This window comes from Sus scrofa, chromosome 3 (assembly GCF_000003025.6).
Source record: "Sus scrofa isolate TJ Tabasco breed Duroc chromosome 3, Sscrofa11.1, whole genome shotgun sequence".
Classification (NCBI taxonomy): Eukaryota; Metazoa; Chordata; class Mammalia; order Artiodactyla; family Suidae; genus Sus; species Sus scrofa.
Genome location: NC_010445.4, coordinates 121,899,812 through 121,915,803, shown reverse-complemented (window position 1 = coordinate 121,915,803; position 15,992 = coordinate 121,899,812). Strand labels below are relative to the sequence as shown.

General features: G+C 39.9%; 1 protein-coding gene across 1 annotated transcript in view; it reads right to left on the bottom strand.

Annotated features, from left to right (window-relative positions):
* NBAS (neuroblastoma amplified sequence) overlaps positions 1–15,992 on the bottom strand; it is a 359,592-nt gene that overhangs the window by 326,522 nt on the left and 17,078 nt on the right. Inside the window, 1 exon segment of the mRNA XM_021087823.1 lies at positions 10,287–10,330. Coding sequence (XP_020943482.1) covers positions 10,287–10,330 — 44 coding nt within the window.

Below are 15,992 nucleotides of genomic sequence, written 5' to 3'. Positions count from 1 at the left end.
CAGGTTCGATCCCTGGCCTTGCTCAATGGGTTAAGGATCCGGCGTTGCTGTGAGCTGTGGTGCAGATCGCAGATGTGGCTCGGATCCCGCACTGCTGTGATGTAGGCGGGCGGCTACAGCTACAATTAGACCCCTAGCCTGGGAACCTCCATATGTTGCAGGTGCAACCCAAGACAAAGACAAAAAAAAAAAAAAAAAAAGGTAAAACCATGCCCCAAAAATCCAAGAGAGGCCCTTGAACACAGAAGGCTCTAGTGAATTTTATTAAAGCCTAACCAAAATACTGCATATACTCTGGAAAAGCAATTTTTTAATGACAGGAATAAAGTTAAGCAAAAGATCAGTTCTCTTCCTCAGATAGCTTCAAAAAAAAAAAAAAAGAAAGAAAAAATCGAACTCAGGAGTTCCCGAGTGGCTCATCAGGTTAAGGATCTGGCATTGTCACTGCTGTGGCTCTGGTTATAGCTATGGTCGGGGTTTGATTCCTGGCCCAGGAACTTCCACATCCTCATGACAGGGGCATGGCTGTAAACAAAAAAATCAAACATGGAAGTAAATTTTGGCACAAAATGATTAATAATACAAAACCTGCATGTGCTCAGATGCTACACAAACACCAGCAAGAGAACAATTTATTACCCTGAAAAATATTCACATGCTAAGGAAACAGAGCAACATTTTCCCATTATTCCTGTTTTACCTGTAATAACACACCTTTCCTCCTATTTCATTTTGATAAGAGGATAAGAGATTTATGTACCTCTTTCTATGTTTGTCTGAGATAAATTCCACCTGAAGGGAATTTGTTTTTACTATTCCTTCCAGTTATAACCAGTAGCTCCAGAAAATTCAACATGTGTTTTGACCCAGATAAAGATATGTTTTCATAACAAGATAATGTCTTTATTTTCACATTGTTGTGTGAAAGCTTATCACCAGATTTTTCCAGCACCCTGGGTGGTTTTAGAAGAGGTTTTAGAACAGTACCGATTTTTGCAAAGCAAGTGACAATGGAATTTTCTGAAAAGTAGTCCAAGAGGCTGATGATAAAGTTAACTAGCAATCTGACAACTGCCAAGTTGCTGGCAAAACTCTTTATACCCACTCTCATTCTCCAGCAGCTGCAGCCCCTTCAACCTGCCAGGCTGCCAAGTGGCTCTCAGCTCAGAGCTCTGCCAGTGCTGTCTTCTCTGCTGGAGCACCCATCCCCTGAACCCTGGCTGCTTTCCATCTTTCACATCTCCATTTCAATATCCCTTGCTTAGGCAGGCTCCATTATTCTCCTGCATTCCAACGATTTCATGTCATTCACAGCCCTTATCCCAAATAAGGATATATTTGCCTACTTTTTATTATCTGCCTTATGCATCAAACTATAAATTCCGAAGCATCAGGGACTGTGTCTTTTGTTCATAACTTTATCACCAGTGCGTAAGTGTAACAGGAAGAACAAGTCTGATTCCATATTCTGTTTCTTTAGCTCTAACTCCTGTGCTCTGCTTCCTTTGCTTGGTCATGCTGGCTCTGTACTTTTGTAAAATAATGTTGCCTATAGTCTGAAATACACAGGACAGCCTATTCTCAAGGCTCTGACCTTTAAGAGGTCATGCATATAGAGATATAAAGTTGCAGAAAAGAAAACAGCAAAAGCCTTTCTCTGCCCCAAACTCCGTTTCGGTTTGTTTGGCCTCACTGAGGCACGTGAACTTGGGTTTGTTAACGTGACTCTGTTGTACACAGCAGTACTCAAGTGCTAAAGGAGGACACTTCAATCCAGTGCTCATTTACACAAATTAGAAATGGAAAAGGGGGGGCTGAAATAAGGAATACCAGGTTTTATTCTCCATGCTGCATAAAAGAGCTGGGTGTGACCATGGGGTGACCACCAGTGGTCCAATGAACACTCTCCCAAATATCCTCTGACCTTTACATCAAGAACCAGTGCGCAAAAGAAAACTACTGGGGGCTAGAAGGACATGCAGAGGAGCTAAATATTTAAATGCTTGAAATAAGAGTGTTGGTGGAAGATGAGAAAAATTTTACAATCTTTGAATGAGAAAAGTCTAAGAAAAGGAAAAAATGACAAATGCAGTCACCAAAAAAAAAAAAATGCTTCATGGCAAAAAAAAAAAAGACATCATGAAAAATTTAAAAGACAAATGGATTGGGAAAAATATTTGCAACATATATGACAAAAGAGTAACTGTCATACTATATAGGAAAACTACAAATAATGAAAAGTCAAATAATCAAGAGAAATATAGACAAAAAGATATGATCTAACAATTTTAAAAAATTGTTAAATCCACTTAACCTATGTCCTATCTAATAACTAAAGATAGGCAAATTGAAAATGAGATGCTTTCTTCCCTCTGCCTGTTAACCGGATGAGTATTTTTGAAATAGGTAACATATGGTGCGGACAAGGGAGGAAAGAATGGCTTCAGTCACACCTTTCTCATGGTTGTATAAACAGGTCTAACTTTCAGGAAGGAACTAAGGCTGTAGCTATCATATTTTGAACACTACACCCATGGGCAAACAGCATGTCTTTTCCAGCGCTGTTGGGGGGGAAAGGGCACAAAGATGGATAAGAGAAAAGAGAAGAGTCTCAACTTCTACAAACCGGGGAAAGGAAAACTAAAAGGTGGTGCACATTCTCACAATGGAACCCTGTGGCTACACTTACAAGACTGAGGCACAGCTGTACACATCGACTGGAAAAGACATTAGCATCAATGCCCTAAGTGGGGCAACAAGCTGGAGAACAAACGACACAGGATGACTGCATTTTGCCACCAGAAAAGCTAGTCCATGTATTCACAGGTTCATTCAAGCATAGAAGATTTTATATTAAATTTTTAAGTTTCTAAGAGTACAAGTTGAGACAATCTTTTTGTTACTTTTTCTACTTCTGTTATTTGATATCATGTACTTTTCTTTAGTTACAAGAAAAAATAAAAACCCAGTAATTAGTTTCAGACAAGGCCTCCCACTATAAAAATAAAACATGGCAAAGAACCGTTTTCAGGGGTATTACGACAAACAGTGCAAGAATGTGATCACTGGGAGAAGAGAAACAGATGAGCTGAGCCCCAGGACCATCCTTGTTCTCTGCCAGGAAGTACTTTCCAGACCGCAATGCAAAAAGTTCCTGCTGTGGCCCAGTGGGTTAAGAATCCGGCTTGCATCGGCTTGGGTGCTGAGGAGGCATGGGTTCAATAACCTGCCCGGCACAAGGAGTTCAAGGATCCCCGAGTTGCTGCAGCAGAGATCACAGCTGCAGTAAGGATTCAGTCCCTGGCCTAGGAACTTCCACCTGCAGAGGATGCAGCTGTTTTTTTTTTTTGTTTTGTTTTGTTTTTAAAAAGGGGGGGGGACCTCAAATAGGAGGCAGAAGTCTCAGTGAACCGAGATAAAGAACAGAGCTTGGGAGTTCCCGTCATGGCTCAGTGGTTAACAAATCCGACTAGGAACCATGAGGTTTCAGGTTCAATTCCTGGCCTTGCTCAGTGGGTTAAGGATCCGGCATTGCCTTGAGCTGTGGTGTAGGTCACAGACGCGGCTCGGATTCCGCGTTGCTGTGGCTCTGGCGTAGGCCGGTGGCTACAGCTCCGATTCGACCCCTAGCCTGGGAACCTCCATATGCCGCGGGAGCGGCCCAAGAAATAGCAACAACAACAACAACAACAACAACAAAAAGACAAAAAAAAAAAAGAAACAAAATAGGGACTCTCAGCAGAATCTGATACAAACTATAAAATATCAAACCATTTTTAGAAATGAAAAAGGCAGAGCTCCCCCTCATGGGGCAGCAGAAATGAATCCAACTAGGTAGGAACCGTTGCTGTGAGCTCTGGTGTAGGTTGCAGACATGGCTCCAATCCGGCCTTGCTGTAGCTGTGGTGCAGGCCAGCGTCTACAGCTCTGATTAGACCCCTAGCCTGAGAATCTCCATGTGCTGCAGGTACAGCCCTGAAAAGGAAAAAAGAAAAAGGCAATACCTAAATTAAAAAAAAAAAAAAACTGGATGGATTTAAAAGCATATTAAACACTGCAAAAAAAAGAAATCTATATAAGCTTCTACCTTCAAGATTTTGCAAAAGAAACTATCCAAACTAAGAATAGAGGGAAAAACTGAAGAAATTAATAGAACATCAGCAACCAGTGGAATACACAACCAATCTATAATATATTTGGCATGCCAGAAAAGAGAAGAGACTGAGTTAAATCTTATTTGAGTTTTAAATAATGTCCATCAATCTTGCAAATGTGATGAAATCTACAAATCCACTCATCTTAGAGGCTTAATGAACCTAAAGCAGGATAAACTGGAAAAACAAAATCAAGTCATGTAATAATCAAGTTTCTGAAATCAATTATAATATCTTTGAAGCAGCTGGAAAAAAAGACATTACCTACAGGAAAACAATATCAAAGATTACTGATTTCTCATCAAAGCAATGCAATGATATCTTTAAAGAGCTAAAAGAAAAAAAAAGTCAACCTGGAATGCTACATCCAGAGAAAATATTTTACAAAAATGAAGGCAAAAAAAAAAAAAAAAAAACCAAAGATGGTTTCAGAGCACCACTGAGAGAATTTATCAAAACATCTGCATTGTAAAAAATATTAACTGAGTTCTTCAAGTTGGAAAACACTATCAAACAGAAGCTCAGCTTTACAGAAAGATAAAGTTGAAAAGTAACAGAAGTGGAAAATAGAAGTAAAAATAGAAGATTTGTCCTTGCTTTTCAATTTCTTAAAGTGGCCTGACAACAACAACACTACAATGGTTTAACATTAAAAAGTCAGACAACAGTACAAAAGAGTAAGAGGGAATTGATGCACAGTGTTTAATAAAATAATATTTAAATATACACTGTAAACCTTAGAACAAATGCTAGAATTAAAGAAAAGAAATAGGACAAAGAAGGTAAAATTAAACCTAACTAGTTCAATAATTGCATTAAATGTAAATGTTCTAAACGCAAACTGTCAGACTGAAAAAAGTCTCAAATTATATTCTTTCTACAAGAAATGTACATTTAATACAGATACACAGATAAATGTAAAAGAAGAGAAAAAGATACATCATACAAATGCTAATCATAAAAGAGCTAAAGGGACAATACTAGACAAAATAGAATCCAGGACAAAAAGTATTACTGGAGATAGAATAGGACATTCCAACACAGTAAAGGAGGAGTCTTTTCAGAGTCATTTCATCAAGAAGACAAAATAAAATATGTAGGCCCATAAAAACTAGAATCCTTAAATACATAAAGACTGATGGCACTAAAGGGTAAAATAAACAAATACAAAATTATATTTGGAAACTTAAACCTTCCTCTCTCAAGAATTGATAGAACAATTAGAAAATCAGTAGACATAAAAATGTTAACAGCTCTTAACATCCAACTTAATGTAATTGACATTTATAAACTACCATTCCCAGTAACTGCACCATATGCAAGAATCAAATTCTTTTGAAGACAGAATTCTTTTGAAGAGAGACCATATGCTGAGCCATAAATCAAGCCTCAATACATTTAAAATCATATTGAACATGTTCTCCAACCACAAGATAATATCAGTAACAAAAATGCTTATATTAGAACAAGCTTAAATGCTTATAGAAGAAAAAAATGTTTCAAGTCAGTGACCTAAAACTTCCATCTTCCATCCAGATCAACATGAGCAAATTAAATCTAGTAGGCAGATGAAAGGAAATAATAAAGATAAAAACAAAAATCATGTCAAGATACATAAACTATGTTTGTAGGTGCCTATGGGTAAGCTGATAAGGCTGCTGGGAACTGGAGGCCACCAGTCTGAGCATGCACTGTGGCAGCTGCAGGGCCCCTGGAGGGCTGACAGGACCTCAGCTCACCCACAACAGGTAAGCTGCTGCTTAGCATCAGGAAGGTCTGCTTTATGGTATCTCAAAATCACAGGTATGAGAAAAATCTCCTGATTGGACATAGTACAGCTCTAAAAATGTCTAATTCCTGGAGTTCCCATCGTGGCGCAGTGGTTAACGAATCCAACTAAGAACCATGAGGTTGCAGGTTTGCTCCCTGGCCTCGCTCAGTGGATTAACGATCCGGCGTTGCCATGAGCTGTGGTGTGGGTTGCAGACGCAGCTCGGATCCCGAGTTGCTGTGGTTCTGGCGTAGGCCGGTGGCTGCAGCTCCGATTTGACCCCTAGCCTGGGAACCTCCATATGCCGTGGGAGCAGCCCAAGAAAGGGCAAAAAGACAAAAAAAAAAAAAAAAAAAAAAAAAAAAAGTCTACTTCCTTGTGCCATTTTTAGGTCACTATTCAAGATAGAAAGAGAAGACTGAATTACTACTTATGGCCTGGCCAACATAGCCAAAACAAGTTGCCAGCCATGTTTAAAATATCCTCAAGTAGCATCTATTTTATAAAACAATAATTGAAAAATGTGAAAGTGAAACCAAATCACTCCTATCTCAGTTTGCAGACAGTAATATGTAGTTTCAAAAATGCATTAGCAACAATCTGGCTCCTTCTCTCCAGGCATACACAGGAAATATCATTTGGCATATGAGAGTTATTCCCATAAAGATGAGTCTGATAATAAGCAAATGATCATTACCTCACATTATATGAAATGGAAAGAAGCCATTAATGCAGCATTAAAGTCATAAATTCACACATTCAGAAGCCAACAAAATAAAACATTAGCTCTCAAAGCATTATTATCTCATCCATGCTGCCACATTAACTGTAGACAGTAAAAGCTCTAATAAATATTACAATTTGTGTGAAATACAGAAGGGTTAAGCTTCCATTTTCATGTTAACTTACAAATTTCTAAGTATTGGCTCAGAGCCGGTGTCCAAAGACAAAGCTCAAAGAGGCCCTGTGGGTCTGGGTGACTCCGACATTCTGAGCAGACTTCTCAGAAGCCCCCTGCAGGCTCCCCAAGTCCACACCCAAAAAGAGAGGGAGGCACTGGAGAAAAAGCAATTGAATATCCCCAAATTACCCTTCTGGCAACTTCTTGATCCCTATACGTTATTTAAGCCGAGCCTTGTCTACCTTAATAAATGTTGGTGAAGAGACTATAGGAAACAAATTCAGAAAATGCTACAGCTCCATTTAGGAATTCACAAATGCTACGTCCCTTCTATTATGCTCAAAAAGATACTATGTCAACAGGGCCGCTTATCTATGTTATTGTTCCAGATGTGGTATGTATACACACTTGTGTGCAACAGGAATAACAAATATGAATATGACAATTATCTATAAACGTGTGTACAACATACAATATATATAACACACACATACATATGCACGCCATAATGAATTTCTAAAATTAGTTCATAGGAAATATTTTTATAAAAGAATCTATGAATAAACCTCATTTTAATAGTTCCCAAGTGCCATTAGCCACTGGACATGGCCAAAAACTGTGTATCTGCTATGTGTCAGTCACCATGCTAGGCACTCGGAATGAAGGAGAAGTTAAGGCAGGAGCCCTGCCTCCAAAGAATTTACAGTCTAATTAGGAATCAAGCAAGCAAACCAGCAATTAAAAAAGGAAAGTAGACAAGGCTACGTGTAGTGTGTAGTGAAGGAAGTACAAAAAGTCCTACAGAAATAAAGAAATATACACAATTTACGAGGAAGAGAGCAAGGGAAAAAGTTTCCCAAACAGCTGATGCTTGGACAAAAACATGCAGGACTAATTAATTAAATGTAAAGATGGGAGCTTCTAGATTCAAAGAACGATCTGTACCAAAGCATGAAAAGCACAATGGGGCTAGAAAATTGCAAGCTAATTTGTACTAAACACAGGGCATATGGCTGGGGCATCTTACAGGACAGAGATGCAGACTTTGAAAGGTCTCATGTTCTGAGCTAGATACTAAGAACTGCATAACAGTACTAGGTAGCAATAATGGTAGCTTACTGTCTCTTAGGTACTTAGCATGTTAGACATTATGCTAAGAGCTTTACACATCGATTAGTTCACACTTTTCCACAACCCAATCTGCAAAATTATGCTCATACTACAGATAACCGAAGTTCAGAGAATTAAAGTAACTTGTCCAAGCTTAATATCTAGCAAGCAGTAGGGCCAGACTTGAAGAGTAAACACTACAGAATTGTCATTGAAGAATGGTCAATTTGACAAGCAGTGTAAAGAAAGGATTAGTGAAAGGCATATGGAAGAAAACCTTGTCAGGAAACTGTTGCAAGAAACCAAGTAAAAAAATATTAAGTGGAGTTCCCACTGTGGCACAAAGCGATTGGCAGTATCTCTGCAGCACCAAGATGCAGAATTGATCCCCGGCCCGGCACAGTGGTTAAAGGACCCAGCATTGCTGTAGCTGCAACTCAGATTCAATCCCTGGTCCAGGAATTTGGTATGCCGTGGGGCGGCCGAAAAAAGAAGAAAAAGAAAATGTTAAGGACCCGAATTGGGGCTGTGATGGCTGCAGTGCACAAGCAGGAACCAAGAGCCATTTAATTGGATTCCCAGGACGTGGTCAGTTAAGTTAAAAAGTAAGGCTTCTCCACTGGGGCACTCGGCATAAGTACAATGAATTATTTCGCTTCTCCCCCTTGATTTAAGGCCTTAAATCAAGGTAACCTGTTTATTGTACATGTAGTGCCTAGGATAACAGCACCTGGCATACGGTGGCAACTAAAATATTTGTCAAAGACAGAAAGGAGGAAGGGAGAGAAGGGAACAGAAGAGCCAATGTCTAGATTTTTGGCTTGGTCAGATAATGGTACCTACCACTGGCCAGGGTACTGAGAGAACAAGGTACTCCAGGTAACACAAGGGAAGGAAGAGATTATACGAAGAGGAGGTAAATTTATATAAATATGTAGGAAGTTCCACATTTGCTTTTAGTGACAAATACACTATGTGCAAAGAGAACTCCGTAAGAACTCTGTTACTGGGAGTTTCCTAGTGATCTAGAGGTCAGGACCTGGTGCTTTCACTGCTGCAGCCCAGGTTCAATCCCTGCTGTGAACTGAGATTCCGCATCAAGCCACTGCACGTTGTATACCCCTCCCCCCAAAAAAGAACTCTATTCCTACTTTATCCGTATAAAGAATACTGATTGACACACTAATAGAATTTGTATCACCATTCACATGGGACTCAAAACATTTTTAAAACATTTCCTCTTTAATACTGTGAACACATCTGGACAGCTGACAATAAGAAAAATGAAAAGGAAACTGGCCCTAGAATGGTGAATTTAAGCTTAAGACCAGCCTAGGGAATCCTCCTTACTACCACTGTTTTGTAGATTTCAGAACCAGCCAACACCTTCCTTTTCTTTGCTCTGTCATTGTCGATTATCTCTTTTCTCCTAGCACTGCTTTAAGACACAACAAACAAACACACCATGTTCCTCCGGTTAAATGGGCAAGTGCATGGGAAGCACTAAACACAGTGCCCGACATGCAGGCAGGACATGACAGTGGGTGTCATCGTCACCCCGACCATGATTATCACCACGAGGTTCCTACAACCTACCCCACTGGTAAAGAAGCACAGGGTCAGACAGACGGCCCTGCAGGCCCTGGACATAACACCTACGTGATGGACGAGTTTCCCCAACAGCACCTTCTGAGCCATTTCCTCCCCTAGGGCCCCCCCTGCTCTTTCACGCACTGCTCCAGCAGATTCAAACGCTCCCCGTTTTCTCACCTTCTACTCATTCCTCAGGCTGCTTTCCAAAAGCCACTTTTCCCCCAACAATCTCATCTCACACTAAACTCTCACTCTGCATCTCTCCTTCATCAGATCTGTCAAAGCCTGTAAGCACCCATGTGAGTGTCTATCTGCCTCACGAGGGAAGGGATCATGCCTGGCTCACAATCATACCCCCAGGACTCAGCAAAATGGTTCAATACATCGGTGACAGTAAGTTTTTGCTGAACCATATCAAAGAATGATCAAATCCCAGACTATTTACTAGTTTATATTTGACCAACAATTGACATGTCTACAAACTATTTTCTGCATTGAATTCCAAATAAAAGACTAAAGATGCTTACAAATTCACTGTCCTAAAATTGGCTTAAACTCTTTTAAAACAGTTTCAATTACAAATCTCTCCAAAATTCACATATTAAAGCAAAAGATTTTGAGAAAGTCAGTTAAGATGTTTTTTTAATTATTTTAATACAGTCATAACCTTTGTCAATAAACAATTCTTCTGACTTAAATACTGTCAACTGCTCCAGATTCAAATTTTTCATTTTTAAAATATTTTGCCAACTCTTACCTTGACATTTCCCAATAATAGATGTAAAATCATCCTTTGCAGACCTGCAAAATACGTATAAAATTAAGGCAACAGTTTTGCCATAACAACACTACTATACAGTGCAATAAACCACCACAAACATGGACGAGACAACCTCTCTAGACAACACTAAATCATTCCTTCTCTCTCATGGATGGTTTGTGTCTCAAATAAGAGCTCTTCCCTGGTGACTATGTTTTCTTCCAATCCATTATTCCACTAGGAACACAGCTACACTAGAAACATAGTGTTACAAGCATGAGTAATTTTAAGCACTCTCTTTTAATATAAATAGAGACGTCTGGACCCATCCCCAAAAACTCTGATTCAGTAAATCTGGGATGGGGCCCCAAGTATAACTCCCTCCCCCACAGACTGATCCTGTTTAAGAACCACTGCTCTATATCATATTACACAGTTTAATCACTTAGGGAAAAGTGTCTTGTCTTGTTTTAATCGGTCATATAATATTTCTATCAGTGACCTATTTAATGTCTGTGATCTTGAAATATATACCAAAGTAGTCTAATTATTAAATCTTCAAAAATGAAAATAGGTAAACCTTCCAGAAAATAATTCAGTAATAATTATAAAACTTTAATGTCCATAGTATTTGATTCAGCAAGTTCTATAAAGTTATCCCTAGGAAATAATTAGATATACACAGACATCAAAGAAATTAATGCAGTCTAATTTATGAAAGAAAAAACATAGCCAGTATAAAAGGTTTATTAGCTTTTGCTATGTACACTCAATGAAATACTATACAATTACCATTGACATGGAAAGATGCTGACAATATATAAATTTTTAAAAGTTACCAGTACAAAGGTATCCAATACAGAGGATCTTACTACTAAATACATATGTATCATACACACAGAAAAGTTCCAAAGAACATACACCAAAATGTTAATAGTAAACAACTTTTGGATAGTGAAATTTGTTCTTTCATAAATACTTAACTGCATTTTCTAATATTTGTGAAATGACTAAGCATTACCTTTAAAGGAATTTTAAAGTCTCCAAGATTTTTAGCCACTTGTTAAAATACTACATTTTAACAAAATTCAGGTACAAATATGAAAGTAAATTTCCTCAGTAAATTAGACTCTAGCCTCCATATGGCACAGAGCAGAAAGGACATGATCTTTGACGTGAAGCTGACCTGATTTCAGCTCTCTGGGTAACGGGACAAAATATTCAGTATGATTTAATTTTCCCTTCAATAAAATATGATAAGCGACACCAACTTCACAGCTTAGGGGAAAAGATTAAATAAGACAGTACATATAAATTTGCATCAACTAGACCCAAGTCAAGTGGCATAGACACACCGAGGAATTTGGAACGATTAGCCAATGGGGACCTGCTGTATAGCACAGGGAACTCTACTTAGTATTCTGGGATCATCTATGTGGGAGAAGAATCTGTGAGAGAGAATGGATATGTGTTTATGTATGGCTGGGTCACTTTGCTGTAGAGCAGAAATTATCACAGCCTTGTAAATTAACTATACTTCAATAAAACTTCTAAAAATAAAATTTTTAAATGTTAATTACTTTCATTCTTAATATCATCACAAATTGTAGTTTGTTCTTTTTGGTGGAAAAGAAGAAAGAAGGAGGAGTTCCCGTCGTGGCGCAGTGGTTAACGAATCCGACTAGGAACCATGAGGTTGCGGGTTCGGTCCCTGCCCTTGCTCAGTGGGTTAACGATCCGGCGTTGCCGTGACCTGTGGTGTAGGTTGCAGACGCGGCTCGGATCCCACGTTGCTGCGGCTCTGGTGTAGGCCGGTGGCTACAGCTCCGATTCAACCCCTAGCATGGGAACCTCCATATGCCGCAGGAGCGGCCCAAGAAATAGCAACAACAACAACAACAACAAAAAAGACAAAAGACAAAAAAAAAAAAAAAAAAAGAAGAAGAAGAAAGGAGACATAAATTTGTTTTGTCACAACTTTATAGAATTTATTCACTTAAGATAGTTAAGCAAATTGGGGAAGGGGTGGCTTTTCTTATAAGCAGCCCTTATTTTAGTGCTTTTTGTTGTGTTCTGTGATGGTTTCTAATCGGGCCCCATATATATAACAGCAATAGCCCATAGTCATAAGAAACTGTTACTATTTAGGAAAAAACGAAGTATGTACTGGCCAATTATAATCTGCAACTACCACTGCACTGTAAATTAACGCAGCAATTCACAACAAGTCACCTACCCATGTGAGCCCCACACACACAAGTAGGTTGACTGTGCCACCTTGGAGCAGGCAATTAGAGGCATTTGCCTCTCACCACAAAACCAAAGTCAGCAAACAGCAGCCCTAGTCTCCTTTTGCAAAAGGCAGAGATCTCTCCTAAAACTAAAGTAGGTTTCAGCTTGGCAGTTTTCCACAAAAACCATTTCCTTTGTATAACTGTTCCCTAATATCAAATAATAACCACAGAGACTAAAATTACCTTTCATATTCTAACCCAATCACCAAATAGTGACTGAATACTAGGTTCCTACCACTATTACTACTGGAGCCAGTCTTGGATTGTAGGTGCTCTTCACCGTAATATACCATGCGGAATAGCGAAAACAATCATCTTAAAATTCAGGCACAGAGGATGGGATTAAGATGGTGGAAAGGAGTTCCCATCGTGGTGCAGTGGTTAACAAATCCAACTAGGAACCATGAGGTTGCGGGTTCGGTCCCTGCCCTTGCTCAGTGGGTTAACGATCCGGCATTGCCATGAGCTGTGGTGTAGGTTGCAGATGCGGCTCGGATCCAGCGTTGCTGTGGCTCTGGCATAGGCCAGTGGCTGCAGCTCCAATTCAACGCCTAGCCTGGGAATCTCCATATGCCATGGGAGCAGCCCAAGAAATAGCAAAAAAAAAAAAAAAAAAAAAGATGGTGGAATAGAAGGACTGGAGCTCAACTTCTCTCCTAAAAACAACAAAATTCACAACTAAAGTCTGAGCACTCTTTATCCAAATGGAACAGAAACCTTAAAAAAGATATCCTACTCCAGAAGAAAAAGAGGACACATCAAGAGGTAGGAGGGGCGATTTCACGATATGAACAACCCCATTCCTCCCAGGTGGGAAGCTCCACAGACTGAAAACTAACTGGTTCACAGAGACTCACCTACAGGAGTGAGAGTTCTGAGCCCCACATCAAACTCTCACGTGTGGGGATCTGGCACAGGGAGAAAGAGCCCCGGAGCATCTGGCATTGAAGGCCAGTGGGGCTTGTGCACAGGAGCTCCACGGGACTGGGGGAAACGGAGACCCCATTCTTAAAAAGCACACACGGACTTTCATGCGCACTGGGTCCCAGGGCAAAACAAAGTCTCTATGGGAATCGGAGTCAAACTTGACTGCAGTTCTTGGAAGACATCCTGGGAAAACAGGGGTGAATGTGGCTTGTTGTGAGGGAAGGACATTGAAAGCAAAGCTCTTGGGAATATTCAGCAGCCATGCCTTTCTCTGGAGGTGGCCATTTCGGGAAAATCTGGCCACACCCATCATTCAGCTGCTGAGAAGCCCCAGGGCAAACAACAACCTAGGTGGGATCACAGCCCCACCCCTAGGTAAACAGGCTACCTAAAGACCCCTCAGGCACACAACTGCCTCTAATCCCATCCAGAGACTAAGACCCACCCACCAGAGGGATTAGAATCAGCTCCACCTACCAGTGGGCAAGCATCAGCCCCTCCCATCAGGAAGCCTACAGCAAGCCCCCATACTGACTTCAGCCACAAGGGGGGCAGACACCAGAAGTAAGAGAGGCTACAACTCTAGTATCTGTAAAAAGGTCACCACACCAAAACCCATAAAAATGAAAAGACAGAACTATAACTCAGATGAGGGAGAAAGGAAAAAGCCCAGAAAATCAGCTAAGCGATAAGGAGATTCCCAGCCTCCAAGCAGAAGACTTTAAGACTGTTGATGCTGAAGATGATGCAAGACATTAGAAATAAACTGGAGGCAAAGATAGATAACTTACAGGAAACACTGAGCAAAGAGATACAAGATATAAAACATAAACAAGGAGTTCCCATCATGCTGCAGTGGTTAACGAATCCAACTAGGAACCATGAGGTTGGGGGTTCAGTCCCTGCCCTTTCTCAGTGGGTTGACAATCCGGCGTTGCTGTGAGCTGTGGTATAGGTCACAGACACGGCTCGGATCTCTCGTTGCTGTGGCTCTGGCATGGCCGGCGGCTACAGCTCTGATTCGACCCCTAGCCTGGGAATCTCCATATGCCTTGGGAGTGGCCCAAAAAATAGCAAAAAGACCAAAAATAAATAAATAAAACATAAACAAGAAGAGATGCAATATTACAATAACTGAAATAAAAAATTCACTAGAAGTAGCTAACAGCAGAATACAGGAGGCAGAAGAATGAATAAGCGAGGTGGAGGACTGACAAATGGAAATCACTGATGTGAAACAGAAAAGAGAAAAAAGATTGAAAACAAATGAAGAGAGTCTCAGAATCCTGGGACAATGTTAAACGCACCAACATCCGTATTATAGGGGTGCCAGAAGGAGAAGAGAGAGAGAAGGAGACAGAAAAAATATTTGAAGAGATAATAGCTGAAAAATTCCATAACATGGGGAAGGAATCACTCACTCAAATCCAGGAAGCACAACGAGTACCATATATATATAAAATAAACCCAAGGAGGAATACCCCAAGACACATATTAATCAAACTGACCAAAATTAAAGACAAAATCTTGAAAGCAGCTACAGAAAAGAAACAAGTAACATACAAGGGAACCCCGATAATGTTATCGGCAGGTTTTTCAGATGAACCTCTGCAGGCCAGAAGGGAGTGGCATGGTATACTTAACGTGATGAAAGGAAAAAACCTCCAACCAAGATTACTCTACCCAGCAAGGCTCTCATTCAGATTTGAAGGAGAACTCAAAACCTTCACAGATAAGCAAAAGCTGAGAGAATTCAGCAAAACTAAACCAGCCTTACAACAAATACTAAAGGAACTTCTCTAGGCAGAAAAGAACAAGAGAAGAAGGAAAGGAAAAAGAGTAGCAAAAACAAATCCAAAGGAATTAATAAAATGGCAATAAGAACATACATATCAATAATTACCTTAAATGTGAATGGACTAAACGCCCCAACCAAAAGACACAGTCTGGCTGAATGGATACAAAAACAAGACCCATATATATGCTGCCTTCAAGAGACCCACTTCACTTCTAGGGACACATACAAATTGAAAGTGAGAGGATGGAAGAAAATATTTCATGCGAACAGGGATCAAAAGAAAGCTGGAGTAGCAATACTCTTATCAGGCAAAACAGACTGTAAAATGAAGAATATTTTAACGGAAAAAGAAGGACATTACATAATGATCAAAGGATCAATCCAAGAAGATGATGTAACAGTTTTAAATATCTACACACCCAACACAGGTTCACCACAATATATAAGGCAACTGCTAAAAACCTTAAAAGGACAAATCAACAATAACACAATCATAGTTGGGGACTTTAACACCCCACTTACACCAATGGACAGATCAACCAGACAGAAAATCAATAAGGAAACACAGGCCCTGAATGATGCATTAAACCAGATGGACTTAATAGATATTTTAGGACATTCCATCCAAAAGCAGCAGAATACACATTCTTCTCAAGTGCACATGGAACATTCTCTAAGATTGAC